This window comes from Kogia breviceps, chromosome 4 (assembly GCF_026419965.1).
Source record: "Kogia breviceps isolate mKogBre1 chromosome 4, mKogBre1 haplotype 1, whole genome shotgun sequence".
Taxonomy (NCBI): Eukaryota; Metazoa; Chordata; class Mammalia; order Artiodactyla; family Physeteridae; genus Kogia; species Kogia breviceps.
The window spans coordinates 75,439,556-75,455,873 of record NC_081313.1 but is presented as its reverse complement, the minus strand read 5'-3'; the positions used below and the strand labels follow the sequence as shown (position 1 = coordinate 75,455,873).

Genomic DNA, 16,318 nt, shown 5'->3' with positions numbered 1-16,318 from the left:
TGTAAATTGATTACCACAATAAGGTTAATTAACACATCTATAACCTCACATAGTTACTTTTTTTGTTTTGTTTTGTGGTGAGAACTTTTAAGACCTACTCTCTTAGCAACTTTCAAGTATACAGCACAGTATTGTTAACTTCAGTCACCGTGCTGTACATTAGATCCCCAGAATTTTAAAATAGGAATCTTGAAAATGACTCTAGCATCAAAACTTTTATAATTTTGCCTTCAGTGAAACAATCACAATGAAATAATAATATAAATTGTTCTGTTTAGAAATTAGACAATTTGAGGCCAGTGAAAAATAACCTAACAGTTTACATTTAGAAGAAAACTGAATTGGCAGAGGGATAGAGTAAAAAAATGCAAGAAGTCTCCTATTGATAGTTAATTTGGTTTTGGAATTGTTAGCAAAGAGCACTGTATGGAATCTCTATCATTATGAACATTTCTATTTCATTTCTGCTACAGGATGGTAGATAATAAGGAGTTGCCGGTGAAACTTGTACACAAACTTGTGGGACTTGACAGATAAAACGAACTCCTGAATGTAAATAGATAACCCTTACAAATGTTGCTTTTTTTTTATAACAGTGTTGTAATGATCAGTCTGGGTCTCATATATTTTATTTGTGGCAATTTGGTAGTTTCATTTGGTCACGAGAGAGTAAGCCCCACCCGGGCCGTGACCATGTTTTACTCACCATTGCACCCTGGTGTCTTGCACATTGCCCACCCTATAGACAAAAATACGTGTCTTGAAGGAATACAGGCATATTTCATCCATGTAGAATTTGCAGAGTTTTGAGTTACCTATTCACAGAAGAAAAACAACAACTACTTCCATGCTAAGTGAAAATGCTTTCCCAGTCAAAAATAGTCTCATATTTTAGTTATTCCTAGGTTAGAAAACCTCACATTATTGAGAAGCAGTAATACCACTAGTAATAGCAATGATCAGCTGTACACACCTTCTGTAAAATTACTTCTCAATCACTGTTATATGAGCTACACTTTATAAATGAGGAATCTGAAGATTTTTGGATATTAAGTGACCTGTCCCTGGCCACAGAGCTGTTATTAAGTAGTGAAGCTAGGATATATTTACAACATTTAAAAAATATAAACCAACATGTGTTGGACACTTAATTACACATCAGGCACTATACTAAATGTTCTACATTTAACCTCATTGTAACACCATAAGGGAAGCATGATTATCATTTACATTTTACATATGTGGAAAGTGAGGCTTAGAGAAGTTAAATAATTTTTCAAGGACACATGGCTAGTTAGTAGTAGAACCAGAGGGCCCTTCCTCTTATTCTACCCCACCTACAGTTAGAATTGAGATAAGGGCAGCATTGATTTATGACCCTGGGAATGTTCATAGTTTAAAAATATTAAGTATTATTATTATTATTTTAAAGCATTTCCTGCTGTACTCTGTTAATTATAAAAATGCCTCGGTTTTTAAAGATAATTGTACAATATACCTCTGAGTGGAAACTGAAGTTTGCTTTTTGGGTAGTAAGTAAATCAGTCAGAGGAATATTCAATCTTGTTTATGGCAGTTTTTATGTAATTTCCTTAACAGTATGGATTGTTTTAAGTTCATTTAATTTTTTCCCACTGTATGTGTTGCATTTTTTTCTTTTAAACTTTAGGAATAGTGTTTTGGTTTTTTTCCCCTGTTTGTGGGCACCCTGGGAAAAACTGACTATTTATAGTTTAAATGCCTTCCTTTTGGCCAAGGCAGAGCAGCATTAGATTTTAATAAATCGTAACTTTATAGTACGATTGTTTACTGGCGTGCCATTTATAGAGTATGGCTTCCAGACATAGAATTTGACATAGTTGGTTTTTCTAAAGGGCTGATTTTTTCCCTTAAAGTTGTATTTTGAATTATACTAGAGGTAATTTATGGCTACCTTAAGTGTTTTTCTCCTTTTGCCTGTCTGCATGTTCTGGGAAAAAATATTCTGACCTTGTACATGACATGCTGACAGTTTATTTTAAAAGAAATGTCAAGTTTTAGAAACTACATGGAGATATTTTTAAAAACATTCGATGATAGGGAACTACACCTAAATAGTAAGTTTAGTTCAATTCAGTTTAGCAGCGTTAGTTGTCTGTGTGTATAACGTGTTGTGTTTGGTGATATGAGAGACGTCAAGATGACAAAAAGTTGATACCTTTATCCTGGGGCTTGTAATCTGTTAGGTGACCCAGACAAATACATAAATAACTATAATGCAAGGCAGGCTATGATAAGTACTGAGGTATAGGCATCAACAAAGTGCAGTGGGAAATCAGGATAGAGAGATTGATTCCAATTGGGAGGATCTAGGACGTTCTCATGGAGTAGGTAGGATTGAGTAGAGCTTAATTTATTGCTTTCATTCATTCTAGACTGTCTTCTGAAGATTGATGTCTATTTCCTTGAGCTCTTTAATTTTGTTGCCAATTTGGATAAGCATGGCACACATCCAGCAGGGAGGTCCAGATGAAAAAGAAAAGACAACAGCCCTCAAAGGTACATACTTAATTTGCTTTTTCAGGATATTTTCATTGTTCCTAATGAAGGTATAGGAATATTTAGGTGACCTTACATTCATTTCAATTCTAAAATAAGAACATCAGTACTTAATTTATTTTGTAATTATTTGTATCCTGTGACTACCTCAGTGTCTGAGATATAGTATGTACTCAGTAAATAAGTCATAAAATCATGTGATTTTACAGATGTAAGAATTCTTAATGCTTTTCTTATTCCAGGTCATGTATTTAACAGTAAAACTAACACTAATGGTCTCTTGAGTCAAGACTAGTGCCCTTACCATATTTTTGTTGTTTGAAATGTCATACTAGGTTAGGATAATGATCCTGTATTCTGTCTTTGTGGCATTAGCTCTAGGGATATTTTATGAGATTAAGAAAAGTGCGGGAAAAGCAGGTTGTGGTGGTGATGGTGGAAAGCAAGCATTAAGTTTTCGACATATTAAATATTAAACTGAGATGCCACTTAAACATCAAGCTGGAAAAGTTGAGTGTAGAGTTTGGGAGGGCATTTGGGTTGGAGATAAAAGTTTTAGGAATCATTAGCATAGAGGTAATATTTAAAGTTATGGTCCTAATTGAGATCACCAGGGATGTCACTGTAGCCAGAAAGAGAAAAGGTCTGAAGTTTGAACCGTGGGGCATCTCGATCTTGGGGTCAGGAAAATGAGGAAGAACTAGCAAAAGAGGCTTAAAGTGAATTTCTAGTAAGATAGGCTGAGAACTAGGAGCAAGAGACAGATCCTGAACACATAGTGAAGAAAATGAGAGTAATTAATTTAGTAATGATTATAAACCAGCTGCAATGAGGACTGAGAATTTACTTTTGGATTTGACAGTGTAGAGGTTATTGATGGTCTTCACAAAGAGCTTTTCAGTGAATTGACGGAAATGAAAGTCGTATTGGAGAACTTCAGTAGAGAATGGGAAGAGAGGAATTGGAGACAGTTATAGACAACTCTATGGTTTTACTGCCTGTATGTATGCTGCTGAGAATGACTTGCACACTCAGAATAATGATTAATTTAGGAAGGAGGATAAGGAACGTGTGCGTTTCCAGCTAAGTAAACTTGCTGGGTTTCCACTTAGATAGCTTTTGTGCATCTTCAACCTTACTTGATAATGCGAAAATTTGATCTCTCAAGTTGTGGTTCCAATTCACACTTCCACAAGCAGTATGTAAGAGATCAGATGGATTTTTCTGGATTTTAGAGTTAGTACAGTGACATTAAAAGAATATGGATAGGGTCTAAATATAGAACTGTCTGGATTCAAGCTCATATTTTTCCCACTCACCATGAAACAAATTGCTTAACTTCTCTACATCTTTTTTTTCATTGGTACAATAGGAATACAATGCTTAGCACACATGAGCTTGAAATGACTAATGAGGGAGTCAAATTGAAAATATTAGAAGATAAAATGGCAAATGCATAGTAAAGTGTATCTTAGAACAAATTGACAAACTGAATAAAACTTTGTCCCTAAAACAGTGCAATTTATCAGTTTGTTTTTTTTTTTTTTTGGATTATGATTTTGATGTCATGTCTAAGGACTCTTTGCCTAGCCCTACTTTATGAAGATCTTCTCTTATGTTTTCTTCTAAAAGGTTTATAGTTTAGATTTTACATTTAAACGAATGATGCATTTTGAGTTACTTTTTATATAAGGTATGAGATGTAGGTCAAGGTGTTTTGTTTGTTTGTTTGTTTTGCCTATTGATGTCCAATTGCACCAGCACTATTTGTGAAAAAGACTGTGTTTCTGCTATTGAATTACTTCTTCACCTTTGTCAAAAATAAATTGGACATATTTCGATGGGCTTATTTTGGGGTTCTCTATTTTGTTCCATGTATCTGTGTCTGTCTCTTCTCTAATTCATACTCTCTTGATTACTGAACTAAATGAAAAGTCTTAAAATTGACTAGAATGATTCTTCCCACTTCATTCTTATTCAGAATTGTTTGGCTTTTCTAGGTCCTTTGCCTTTCCATGTAAATTTTAAGAGTAAAATTGTCTATAACCACAAAAAGATAATTTACTGAGATTTTGATAGGAATTGTGTTTAAACCTATAGACGAATGTTGAGAATTGACGTCTTTACTATATTGAGGTTTCTAGTCCATGAACATGGAATGTCTGTCATTTATTTAGATATTTGAGTTCCTTCATTGACTCTTTGTAATTTTCATCTTGTAAGTCTTACACATTTGTTACTAGATTTATACTTATTTTATATATATGTATATATTTTTTGCTGTGTTGGGTCTTAATTGCTGCTTGCAGTCTTTTTCTAGTTGTGGAAAGTGGGGTCTACTCTTCGTTGCAGTGTGTGGACTTCTCCTTGCGGTGGCTTCTCTTGTTGTGGAGCACAGGCTCTAGGTGCGTGGGCTTCAGTAGTTGTGGTACCCGGGCTCAGTAGTTATGGCTCACGGGCTCTAGAGTGCAGGCTCAGTAGTTTTGGCACACGAGCTTAGTTGCTCCGCGGCATGTGGGATCTAACCAGACAAGGGCTCGAACCCGTGTCCCCTGCATTGGCAGGCGGATTCTTAACCACTGCGCCACCAGGGAAGTCCTTTATTATAATTTTTAGAGTGATTGTAAATGGTATTGTGGTTTTTTAAAAGATTTTTAAAATTTATTTGTTTAGTTATTTATGGCTGTGTTGGGTCTTCGTTTCTGTGCGAGGACTTTCTCTAATTGTGGTAAGCGGGGGCCACTCTTTATTGTGGTGCGTGGTCCTCTCACTATCGCGGCCTCTCTTGTTGCGGAGCACAGGCTCCAGACGTGCAGGCTCAGTAATTGTGGCTCACGGGCCCAGTTGCTCCACAGCATGTGGGATCTTCCCAAACCAGGGCTCAAACCCGTGTCCTCTGCATTGGCAGGCAGATTCTCAACCACTGCGCCACTAGGGAAGCCGCTGGTATTGTGTTTTTAATTTCAATTGTCACATGTTTCCTGATAGTTTCTGGAAACACAATGAAGTTTTCTCTGTTGATATTATATTCTGTGACTTTGCTGAAGTCACTTATTAGTTCTTGGGGTTTTCTTGGTAGATCCTTGGGATTTTCTACGTAGACCATCATGTCATTTGCTAGTTGGACAGTTTTATTTCTTCCTTTTCAGTCTTGCTTTTTTGCACTGTCTATGACATCCAATGCTATGTTGAATAAGAATAAGGAGAATGGACATTCTTTCCTTGCTCACTAGGGGTAATAGTGAACAGTGCCACTCCCATTTTCGTCACTTAATTTCTAGATCTGTGAATTCTGGCTGTGGGAGAAATAGCACTATATATTGGACACTGATTCAGAGTATATACAGCCTTCTAGAGAATCTTGTTCCAGCCCTGCAGGGCTCTGCCACCCAGCTGGCCCTGTAACTGAGTCTTCAATAGGCAGTCCACCATTTTGTCAAACTAGCTGCTTCAAGATGGTAGGGAGCATGTTAAGACCAGTGAGTTCCATGAGCATGGGCGCATTGCCACCCTTCTTTTGCTGTAATGTGAGTTTCTTGATCAGAAACAATGTGGTGTGGAATACCATGATGGTGGATAAAGCCTTCTGTAAGTACACGGATAGCAGATTTGGCAGAAGCATTGAGTGCAGGGACAGCCAGTCTGTATCCAGAGAAAGTATCTATTCCAGTAAGAACAAAATGCTGCCCATTTCATGATGGAGGTGATCCAGTGTAATTAACCTGCCACCAAGTAGCTGGCTGATCACCCAGGGAATGGTGCCATGTTGGGGACAAAATGTTGGTCTCTGCTGCTGGCAAATTGGACACTCAGCCATGGCTGTAGCCAAGTTGGCTTTGGTGAGTGGATGTTCATATTACTGAGCCCACATATGACCTCCATCCTTACCACCATGGCCACTTTGTTCTTGAGCTCATTGGGTGATGACAGGTTTGGCTGCGGAAAGAGTTTGACTTGTGTCCACAGAATGGATCACCCTGTCCATTTGATTTTAAAGATATTCCTCTGTTGAGGTTACCTTGTAGTGATCGTTCACTTGGGACACAAATATCTTCTCATCTTTTGCTCATTCAGGGATGTCTATCCACGTACCACTTCTCCAGATTTCCTTGTCACCAATTTTCTAGTCGTGTTCCTTCCAAGTCCCTGACCATCCAGGCAAACAATTGGCCACAGTCCATGAATCATTATATAATCACATGTGTGGCCATATCTCTTTCCAAAGAAATGGAACAGCCAGATGCACTGCTCTCAGTTCTGCTCACTGGGAAGATTTCTCTTCACCACTGTCATTTAGGGATATCCCCAAAAGGGGTTCTAATGCTTCAGATATCCACTTTTGGGTGGTGTCTGAATATCATGCAGAACCATCTATAAACCAGACTCGAGTTTTTTCTTTTGTTAACTGATGGGGGCTTAGGTGCACAATGATGGATAGAAGGCTGTGTAGCAGCAGTGGAGACCATAGGCATTTGGGCCACTTCTTCATGTAACTCACTTTTGTCTTCAGGGCCTTCTCAGGCCTGATCACATACATACCACTTCCATTTGATGATGGAATGCTATTGTACACACCCAGCTTTATGACTTGGTGGGTCAGTTAACACCTAGTTCATGATGGACAGCTGCATGGTAAGTTGGTAGCCCATGGTTAAGTGTTCAGTCTCTACTCAGACCCAGTAGCAGGCCAAGAGGTATTTTTCAAAAGGAGAGTAGTTACCTGCAGTGGATAACAAGGCTTTGCTCCAAAATCCTCAGAGCCTGTGCTGTGAAGGCAGAAGACTGATGTCCTAGCTTGAAGACAGTCATACAGAGAGTGGGAATTCTGTCTTACTCACCTTCTATTCAGGCCTTCAGTGGATTGGATGAGGTTCATCCATATTGGAGGTGGGGGGCAATCTGCTTTACTCAGTCTACAGTTTCAAATGTTAATCTCATCCAGAAACACTTTCACAGACACACTCAGAATAATGTTTAACCAAATATCTGGGCACCCAGTCAAGTTGACACATAAAATTAACCATCACACCATTCATCTGTCTATGGAAACTGGTTGCTTACGCCTTTTGGCTGTTGTGAATAATGCTGCTGTGAACAGGGGTGTACAAATATCTGAGTCTTTGTTTTCAATTCTTTTGGGTATAAAATGGTATTTTTATCCAGTTACTGCATATGCTTTGTTGAAGTTTAGAATTCTAGTTGCTAAATCACTTTAATCACCAGAGGCATGTTTTAGAAAAAACAGTTGTGTTACATCTGATGTGTATGTAGGTTATAAGAATTCAGTTGTACTGTGTTTTATAGGCAATTGAAGGGATTTTCAATGGAAATGTTTTATTATACTTGATTCTTGCCTAAGCTATTGCCTTTGGAACCCAGTCTCTGTAACCCAGTTATATAACCCAGTTATATAGCATTGTTTTCCTTTTACAAAGCAGAAAAATAATTTCTGACAATTTCTCTCTATGTGTCTTCTCAATGCTAATGAAATTTAAAAAATCTATATCTAGTTCTCTAGTTGACAGAGGAGAAGTTTGAGGAATGTGTATTTGTTTAGTTGCTCATTTTATTATTCAAAGGAACATTTTGGTCAAAGCCAAAGCATATTTCTGTATTCAGAAGAGTTTATTCTTTTTATAAGGTAATAAAGAGAGGGGGTATACTGTTTTAGAGTTTATACAGCACATAGAATAAAAGTATGGGGATTTTGAAAGAGTACTGAGTTAGGTATTGGGGAATAAATTTATTTTATTAACCCCACTTTACTATTAAGGTCTAATTTGAGGCTGGCCATTTTACCTCTCTGAGCTTATTTCCTTGTCTCAAAGACAGTGAAGATGATAACACATGCTACTACTTTATAGGGCTGTGATGGTCAAGTGAGGTAAAGTATGTGAAGTCTTTAAAATGATATATAGATGTTAGATGGCATTTTATGATCTGAGCTGATAGAAAGAGAAAATGGATATTAGACATAATACAGCTGCTTATGTATTGGACGGCTTTTGTGTGTCTGATTAAAAGGTTTCTAAGTTTTGAACTGTAGAAGATGACTGTGAAGTAAAGGAATTCAATCCATTGGAAGGAGAGAAGTGAGAATCTTCAAGCCAGTTTTTGATATTAAAAATCTTCTATTTTACTCTGTTTTGCAAAGATTTACATGTTGTTCAGAACTTTACTAATGAATCAGAAATTTGTCAGCATGTGTCTCTTGGGCCCAGTATGCATACTTTGTGACATTTTTTATTTTACTAGACAATTTGAAAACCTTTTTATAAACATGTTTGTATGCTGAAAGTGGTGTATTTTTGTGTGAGTTGGGGTTTATTTGATACAGCAGTTTGAAGAATTTTAAACAATGACTTAAAAAATTTTTTTTTTTTACAAGTTTTTTGATGTCTTATCTTTGTGTCCTACAGAAAGAGACTAGAGACTGGAGGTAGACAAACTATTTTTTCCTCTAGCATATTTTTATGATCTGTACAGATGGATTTGTTATATCTCTGTAAGTGAGAGACAGAAATAAAGTGTTAATTCTGAGATTCTTCTTTTGTTTAAAAGAAAGCGGGGACTGGTTTGCTATACCATGTATCCGAGGAGCTCTTTCTCTTCGGGAACTTGAGTTAGATTGAAAAAAAATCTCAAAATCTAAACTTAAAAAACAAAACAAAACACATCTTTTGGGAACAAAGTAAATTTGAAGTTTATCTTTAGTTTTTCCGAGTTTCCATATGACACTAAGATGACATATAGTAAGAATTTTTGCCTCATTCCATGATGATAGCCTAAAAGAGATCATTAAATACTGTCTACAGACTGATTTTAGGGCTGGGGCAGGGAAACTATGAGATAAGCCAGCAGCACCTTGTAGTAACAGGAAGTAAAAAATGCTCAAAAAATAGAAAGATGAGACTGAGGAGCCATGCCGACTGTATGTGCTGTGGTGTGGTGTCCTGGGTGGAGTCCTGGCACAGAAAATGGACATTAATGGAAAAACCGATGAATAATATCTGGGCTTAGTTAACAGTAATGTACCAACATTGGTTTCTTCATTTTGACAAATGTAGCCTTATAAGGTAGGATGTTAACAATAGAGGAAACTGGGTACAGACACTATCTGTACTCTTTCAACTTTTCTGTAAATCTAAAAAGATTCAAAAATAAAATGTTTATTTATAAAACCTTGTTGACAGTTTTTTTAAAATTATGTATAATCAAATGATGTGAAGAATAAAAACTATTTTGTGTTAGCCAGTTTTCTCCAGTTAGCATGGTTTAGTTTAATATTATGATCGTCCCCTCTAAAAGAATAATATGCTATATTACCATTATTTTTATTTTTAAGTTCCCTTATTCATAGTAGTATCATTTATATGTAAGATTTAGTGACCTCTTAAAAGTCATATTAACATCTGAAACTTTTAAAATGATAGAAGGAGGTTAATAAGGTCCAAATTAATAGCTGTATATTTTGAAGGGAAGAAGTTAATAATTTACCATAGTGGTACATAGGATCTAGGTTGTGATTGTTTTGAGAATTGTGGTTTTGAAAGTGCTTATGTTATATTGATACTGTACCTCATCATAATATAGCACTTTGGGAACTTAAAAACTTAGTAATCTTACCAATTAAGGCAACACATAAAAAGTAATCTAATAGAACAAAAGAATACTTAAAATAATTTAAAATATAATCTTTGTTATTAAAAATGAATATACATAAATTTCATGTAATTTCTTTTCTAGATTTATTATCTAGGATAGATTTGGATGAACTAATGAAAAAAGATGAACCACCTCTTGATTTTCCTGATACACTGGAAGGATTTGAATATGCTTTTAATGAAAGTAAGTGGTGTATGCTATATTCAAGATTTGTTTAACAATGCTAATAGAATCATAGGGCAGATATTATTTGCTACTTTTATTTGCCAGCTGGAAAGTTTTATGTGTTTCTTTTGAGAATAATGTCTTATCCTTCCATGATGAAGTTCTTCAGTCAAGTAAAAGAACCAAGTAATAATTTCCCATAGTTGTCAAGTCACTTAAACCAATGAACGTGAATTTGATTCAGCTTATGTATTTTCAGTCTTGAGGGTTCAGCTCCCTTGTATCCAGCTGAAACTCCCAATTAAATTATGTAGAAAGATGCTACTATTTCACATGTTATTTAAAACGAAATGACTGGCAATAATTATCTGTGACAATATTTTAAAGCATAATGCTCAATTCCATGATTTTTTTAGGCAACATCCTTATTGTAAAGTTTGTAAATTAAGTTCTGAATAAAATAAACTTTGCACTTGGGATTTAGAATAACATACCATAGATTGCAAGGATGTTTCTGGAACAAAGCACAATGAAACTCTGGATTAATAACATTGTAATACTTGAAGGATAATGTTATGACAGGCCAGGTAGCATTTGAATCGCAGCTTTCTACTTGTTGTGCTGCATTAACTAAATTGGTGATCTGTCATCACTGTGTTTTTTCAAAATTTTACATGCAGTTATTTTATTCTGTTCACGTTGACAATTGTCATACAACATACAAAAAGTACAAAAACCTAATTCATTTTCTAATACCAGGTCAGAGCCAAGTTGCAAAAGAGGACTGTACAGTAAGTTACAAGAAGAGTTCAGGTGTCCTGTACAAATCATGCTGCCTGTCGCATGATGTATTTAAAGCCGTACATATTGCCACAGGAAAATGTCTTGTCTTTGCAGCGTCCATACAGTTCCTGCCGATGAGACCTCCTTAGATTGATGTGTCTGTACAGTATCAATTATAGGTGTTAGAACTTATAGTGACAGTCTCTGTGTACTAGAATATTGAGTTTAAACAGAGCATATTAGAAACTTTGATCTCTTTTCTGATACTAATTTTCATGTTTTTTAATAAAGGATATCTTATGGCAAAGTATGTGTGAGTAGTAATATTTTGTTTTTAAAAGAAATTTTATAATTTAATTAACAGAGTCAAAATTGCTCTGAGACTAATGTTGCCTCTGCCCCTCTGAAACAATTACCAGACTCCTCTTTCAGAACAGGGATGGGGGAGTGTGTTGGTACTGTGGGTAAATCATAGAACTGTGTTTGCTTTTTGGATAGAGGATATCAGTTTTTATTGAAGTCTATCTTTCATCTTCCTTGAACATTTCTTAAAGGGAGTGAAAAACAAAGAAGCAATACACTTTTCCCTCTCACTTTCCTATCAGATACATTCATATACACATCTTGGCTTACATTTTTATACCCTTGCATGCACATGCTGTGTACTTATACACTTTCAGACACACCTACACCTTTGCACATGCATGTGTACTTACACATGAATGCATATGGACCCTTGCACACACCTATCATTTATTTTTTAAATATCCTGGACATTGTCTTGCATAAATATAGACTTACAGTATGAGGCAAAGATTCTTGCATTCCAAGGAGAGAATGTTACTTTTATGGATCTTATTTTTAGCATGATACAGTTCAGGGTTGAATTCAGAGTGAATGGTGAGTATTTTTTCAAAGAGGTGAGGTTCTGAAACCAGGAAACTGGTTTCAGTATTAAACTGCTAAAAGGGCAGTTCTAACTTAGTATCTCCAGAGACTTTTGTTTTTTCAGGATTTATAATGCAAAAACTTTTATGAAAGCTTTGAATTGAAACTTTCATTACCGGATTGAAGAATCTTCAAAATTTTCTAAAGAATTTTAAAGTTCTTAGTTGGGTAACAGAAGGATTTAGATACAGAGTTCACCCTAAGGAAAAAAAAAGTTGTAACGAAGGGGAAGAGATTCTTTTTACCTGCATCAAACTGATACCTTGTTCTTCCAAATCACTGTACCTTTTCAATACTCTTTGTGTTCAAATGCCTATTTAGCCATTCTCCAGTTGTTGGAATTGTATAAGGCCCAGCTCTTGCTTTGGAAGATGAAGGTGAAGGCTTTTCCCCTTTTCTCTTCACCCACGCTCACTATACCTCGGTACGGTATTATGAGGATCACCAAAAAATAATAATAGGACTCAGCAACAAACTGAGTTTGAATCTTGTCTTCCATGATAGCTGATATTTATTGTACTCTTACTACATGCCAGGAAGTGTCCTAAATACTTTCAATTTATTAATTCATTTAGGCCATTGATAGCTTATTTGGGGTCTTAGACTCCACCACCAATCTGATAAAATATATGGATACACTTCAGAATAACGTGCATTTGGGTATACACAGGAAAGTTTACAACTGATTTTTGGGGACTCTAAAATAAAATGTCCTAAGTCAGACCTTTGACAGTTGCTGAAGAGATTTTCCAAACCTTTGAGAAATACCAAATTTGCAAATACAACTATAACATAAGTGATCCAGATTATCTTTTCTGGTTAAGAATGCTTACTTTCTTTGCCTCTTTACCTTCTTTTCACTTTTAATACTAGAGTAACATTGACATGTATACACTACCAAATGTAAAATAGGTAGCTAGTGGGAAGCAGCTGCATAGCACAGGGAGATCAGGTAGGTGCTTTGTGACCATGTAGAGGGGTAGTATAGGGGTGAGATAGGGAGGGTGGGAGGGAGACGCAAGAGGGAGGGGATATGGAGATATATGTGTATGTATAGCTGATTCACTTTGTTATACAGCAGAAACTAACACAACATTGTAAAGCAATTATACTCCAATAAAGATGTTTAAAAATATATAAATAAAATAAAAATAAAATAAATGAAAAACAAAAAAAACCAAGCAAACCTAGTGCTTGTTTACTTGTGCTGATAGTTGGCTGTTTTGATATGGCTTATTTTCCCTAAAGTATCAAAATCATTATCACTTTATGAGAATTATTATGTCTAAAATGAATAGAGAATTAAAAAAAAAAACCTCTCTTTGAGATGTAGTTATAAGTATCTATATCTAACTAACTACACTCACTATCTAGGTAAATCAGTTCCCTTTCACACAGCAGTCTCATAGAAAATACATTTAAAATTTTAGTGCAGCAATATTACACATTACTATATGTCATGGACCTTTAAGGTTGCTTTAGTCAAAATCCCAAGTGCTAGATTTGCAGATGTCTTCAATCTACTTGTATTGGTATGCCAAATGGGAATTTCCCTGTCCTAGAAAGAAAACTGTAGATGTGCCTTACAATTTACATGGCATCATCTGACCATAATGATCCAATGCAGTGTCTCATGTTGAGTATTAAAGAACTTTACAAATAAGGATTAGCCCTATTTTATATATTAAAAATACCCATTTTATATGTAGTAAAATTGATTCATAAAAATAATGAAATAGTTTTACTTAGAATAGTGTATTTCCTGGCTTTAGTTTCAGTGCCATAGCTTTCCTTTAAAGTTTTTCTTCATTCTTGCATGTCCTCATTGGATAAAAATCAAATACTAATAACTCCATTCAGCTTGACCATGTCCCTCTTCTGCCCCTGAAGTCTTTCTTGTGCCTCATTGCTCTTAGGATAAAGTCCAAACCCAGTAGTTTGGGCCTTCTACTATTTGATTCCATGTGTCCTCCAATGTTGTATTATTTTATTTGGCTCATACTCTTCTTGTTTCTTTTAAACTGGGTTGTTCACCATTATTTGAACTTGCTGTCATGTTTTTTCAAAATTCTGTTTATGTTGTCTAAGTAGTGGGGAGGGAAGGTGTTAAAGCACTTGGTCTGTGGTCTGTTTCTCTCTTGAATACCAGGGGAATGCTTCTGGGGAAGGAAAGAAGACAGGTGGCCTGGTCTGTGCTATGAGGAGAATCCTTATCCATGGAGTATTTTGAGCAAGACAACTGGTTTGGCATTGCTTATGGTTAAACAAACCTATAATCTGTGAATACGTAGGGCATGTTTCTCTGAAAAATATCACGTGAGCAGTACAACTCTCTGGTACCTAAAATAGAATTGTTTTACAACCAGCATGCTCACCAGTGTGTTAGGTAACTCATGTGCCCCACTTAGAGACATCACCTATTCTGAACCAGAGAGTGGTATCCAGTGAGAGGATAGGCCCTGGGAAGACATGGTCAGGCTGCTCCAGACCTGCTTTGCCTGTGTCTCTAGATTGCTTGTACCCTTGAAGTTATTAGTAAAGTTATTAATTATCAATAAAATCTCTGAATTGTGTGAGTCTGACTTGACAGTCTAAACCTGTGTTGGCTCACTGTCTCTCTCCAATTTCCATTTTAAATCTTACTTGCATTTCAAGGTCTAGTTGAGAAACTTCACTAAAACCTTATGAACCTATTCTAGCCTATAGGCATCCTTCATTTTTCTAAACTCATTTTAGACTTTATTATCTATGTGAATTGCCTGTAGCAATTTTTATTGTTGACTTACTTCATTCTTGTTTACCTTTCTGAAAAGTTGCTTAACTTTTAAATGTTTATGTTGTTACTCCTCAGGTAGCCTCTAAGCTTAGGAATGGGGACCACGTTCATGGCTATAGCTAGCAAAAATCCTCATACATTGTAGGCCCTCAAATATTGTTAGTTTGCTTTGGATTAGAGAAACAAAAATCAAAGACATAGCATTTGAGTACTTGGGGTCATTCTTTTATACTATGTATATATATGTTTGCATCATATGGATATATGAAGAAAAAAATCTGATGAAAAAAATGAAACTGTTCTGAGAAAGATATTTTAAATTTTTATTAGACATTATTTATTATACTTTCCATATTATTATAAATGTACTCTGAATCATAGCAATATTGTTTGTTTGTCTTCTAGAGGGGCAGTTAAGGCACATAAAAACCGGGGAGCCATTTGTTTTTAACTACCGGGAAGACTTGCACAGATGGAACCAGAAAAGATACGAAGCGCTTGGAGAGGTATGGTCGTGTATACAACTTCAACCTTGTGTTTTTCCAATTTTAAATAATCAGAATAAAGGTTTTGAAGCTGAAGCAGTACACGCACTCTTGCCTCAAATAAATGATTAAAAACAGTTTTTGCATTTTTTGTTTATTTTTTGTGGTAATGCTAGAAACATATTTTCAGTTTAAAAGTTTTTGTTTTTACACAAATATATCCGTCCCATGACCTTAATATTGTGTAGTGAGTCATTATAAGGGGAACAAATTCATGCTAAATTTTCTTTTTTTAATGTTTTAAGGAGGTTGAATCCTCTGCTGTGCCAGGAAGAATAAGTGTTCTTTTAAGTGCTTATCTAAAACAAGAAACAACAACAAAAAAGAGTTGCCTGTGTTAACTATGTGAGGTGATGCATGTGTTAATTATCCTGATCTTGGTAATTTTTCTACAATGTATAGCAAATCATCTTATTGTGCACTTTAAATATATACAATTATAGTTGTCAATTATTCCTGAAAGTTAAAAAAAATACTTATGTATATGAAGAAGATTGATATTTGGCTAGTAAATTGGATATAACCTACTTAACCTTTGACTTGATAAAGGATTAGGCCTTGTGAAACATTAGATACCTCACATGCTACCACTGGTAGGAACCTTTGAAAATGTCACTTGTCATTCAAGTGAATGTTTTGTTAAAACTCAAAGTTGTACTATTGGCGTCATATTAAGTATTTTCAATAAAATGCATATGGACACATTTGTTTAGTGCGATAACTAAACAGCCATTTTACTTCTATAAGGAAAAGCTGAAAGTTTTATTTCTTTTTTGGCTCTTTAATAAAGTAGTCAGGGCTTCCCTGGTGGCGCAGTGGTTGAGAATCCGCCTGCCGATGCAGGAGACACGGGTTCGTGCCCTGGTCCGGGAAGATCCCACATGCCGCGGAGCAACTA

The 16,318-nt window shown here is 35.7% G+C and overlaps 1 protein-coding gene across 15 annotated transcripts in view; it reads left to right on the top strand.

The window, feature by feature from the left end:
- Positions 1–16,318, top strand: part of ARB2A (ARB2 cotranscriptional regulator A) — a 428,393-nt gene that overhangs the window by 33,772 nt on the left and 378,303 nt on the right. For 6 of the 15 annotated variants that reach the window (XM_059061459.2, XM_067031339.1, XM_059061458.2 and 3 more), the window contains exons 2-5: positions 2,415–2,538; positions 10,285–10,386; positions 14,249–14,341; positions 15,281–15,381. In XM_059061459.2, the coding sequence (XP_058917442.1) occupies positions 2,433–2,538; positions 10,285–10,386; positions 14,249–14,341; positions 15,281–15,381 (402 nt within the window). In that variant the 5' untranslated portion in view covers positions 2,415–2,432. The remainder of the gene's footprint in view (positions 1–2,414; positions 2,539–10,284; positions 10,387–14,248; positions 14,342–15,280; positions 15,382–16,318) is intronic. The other 9 variants (XM_059061464.2, XM_067031344.1, XM_059061461.2 and 6 more) reach the window with 3 other exon arrangements.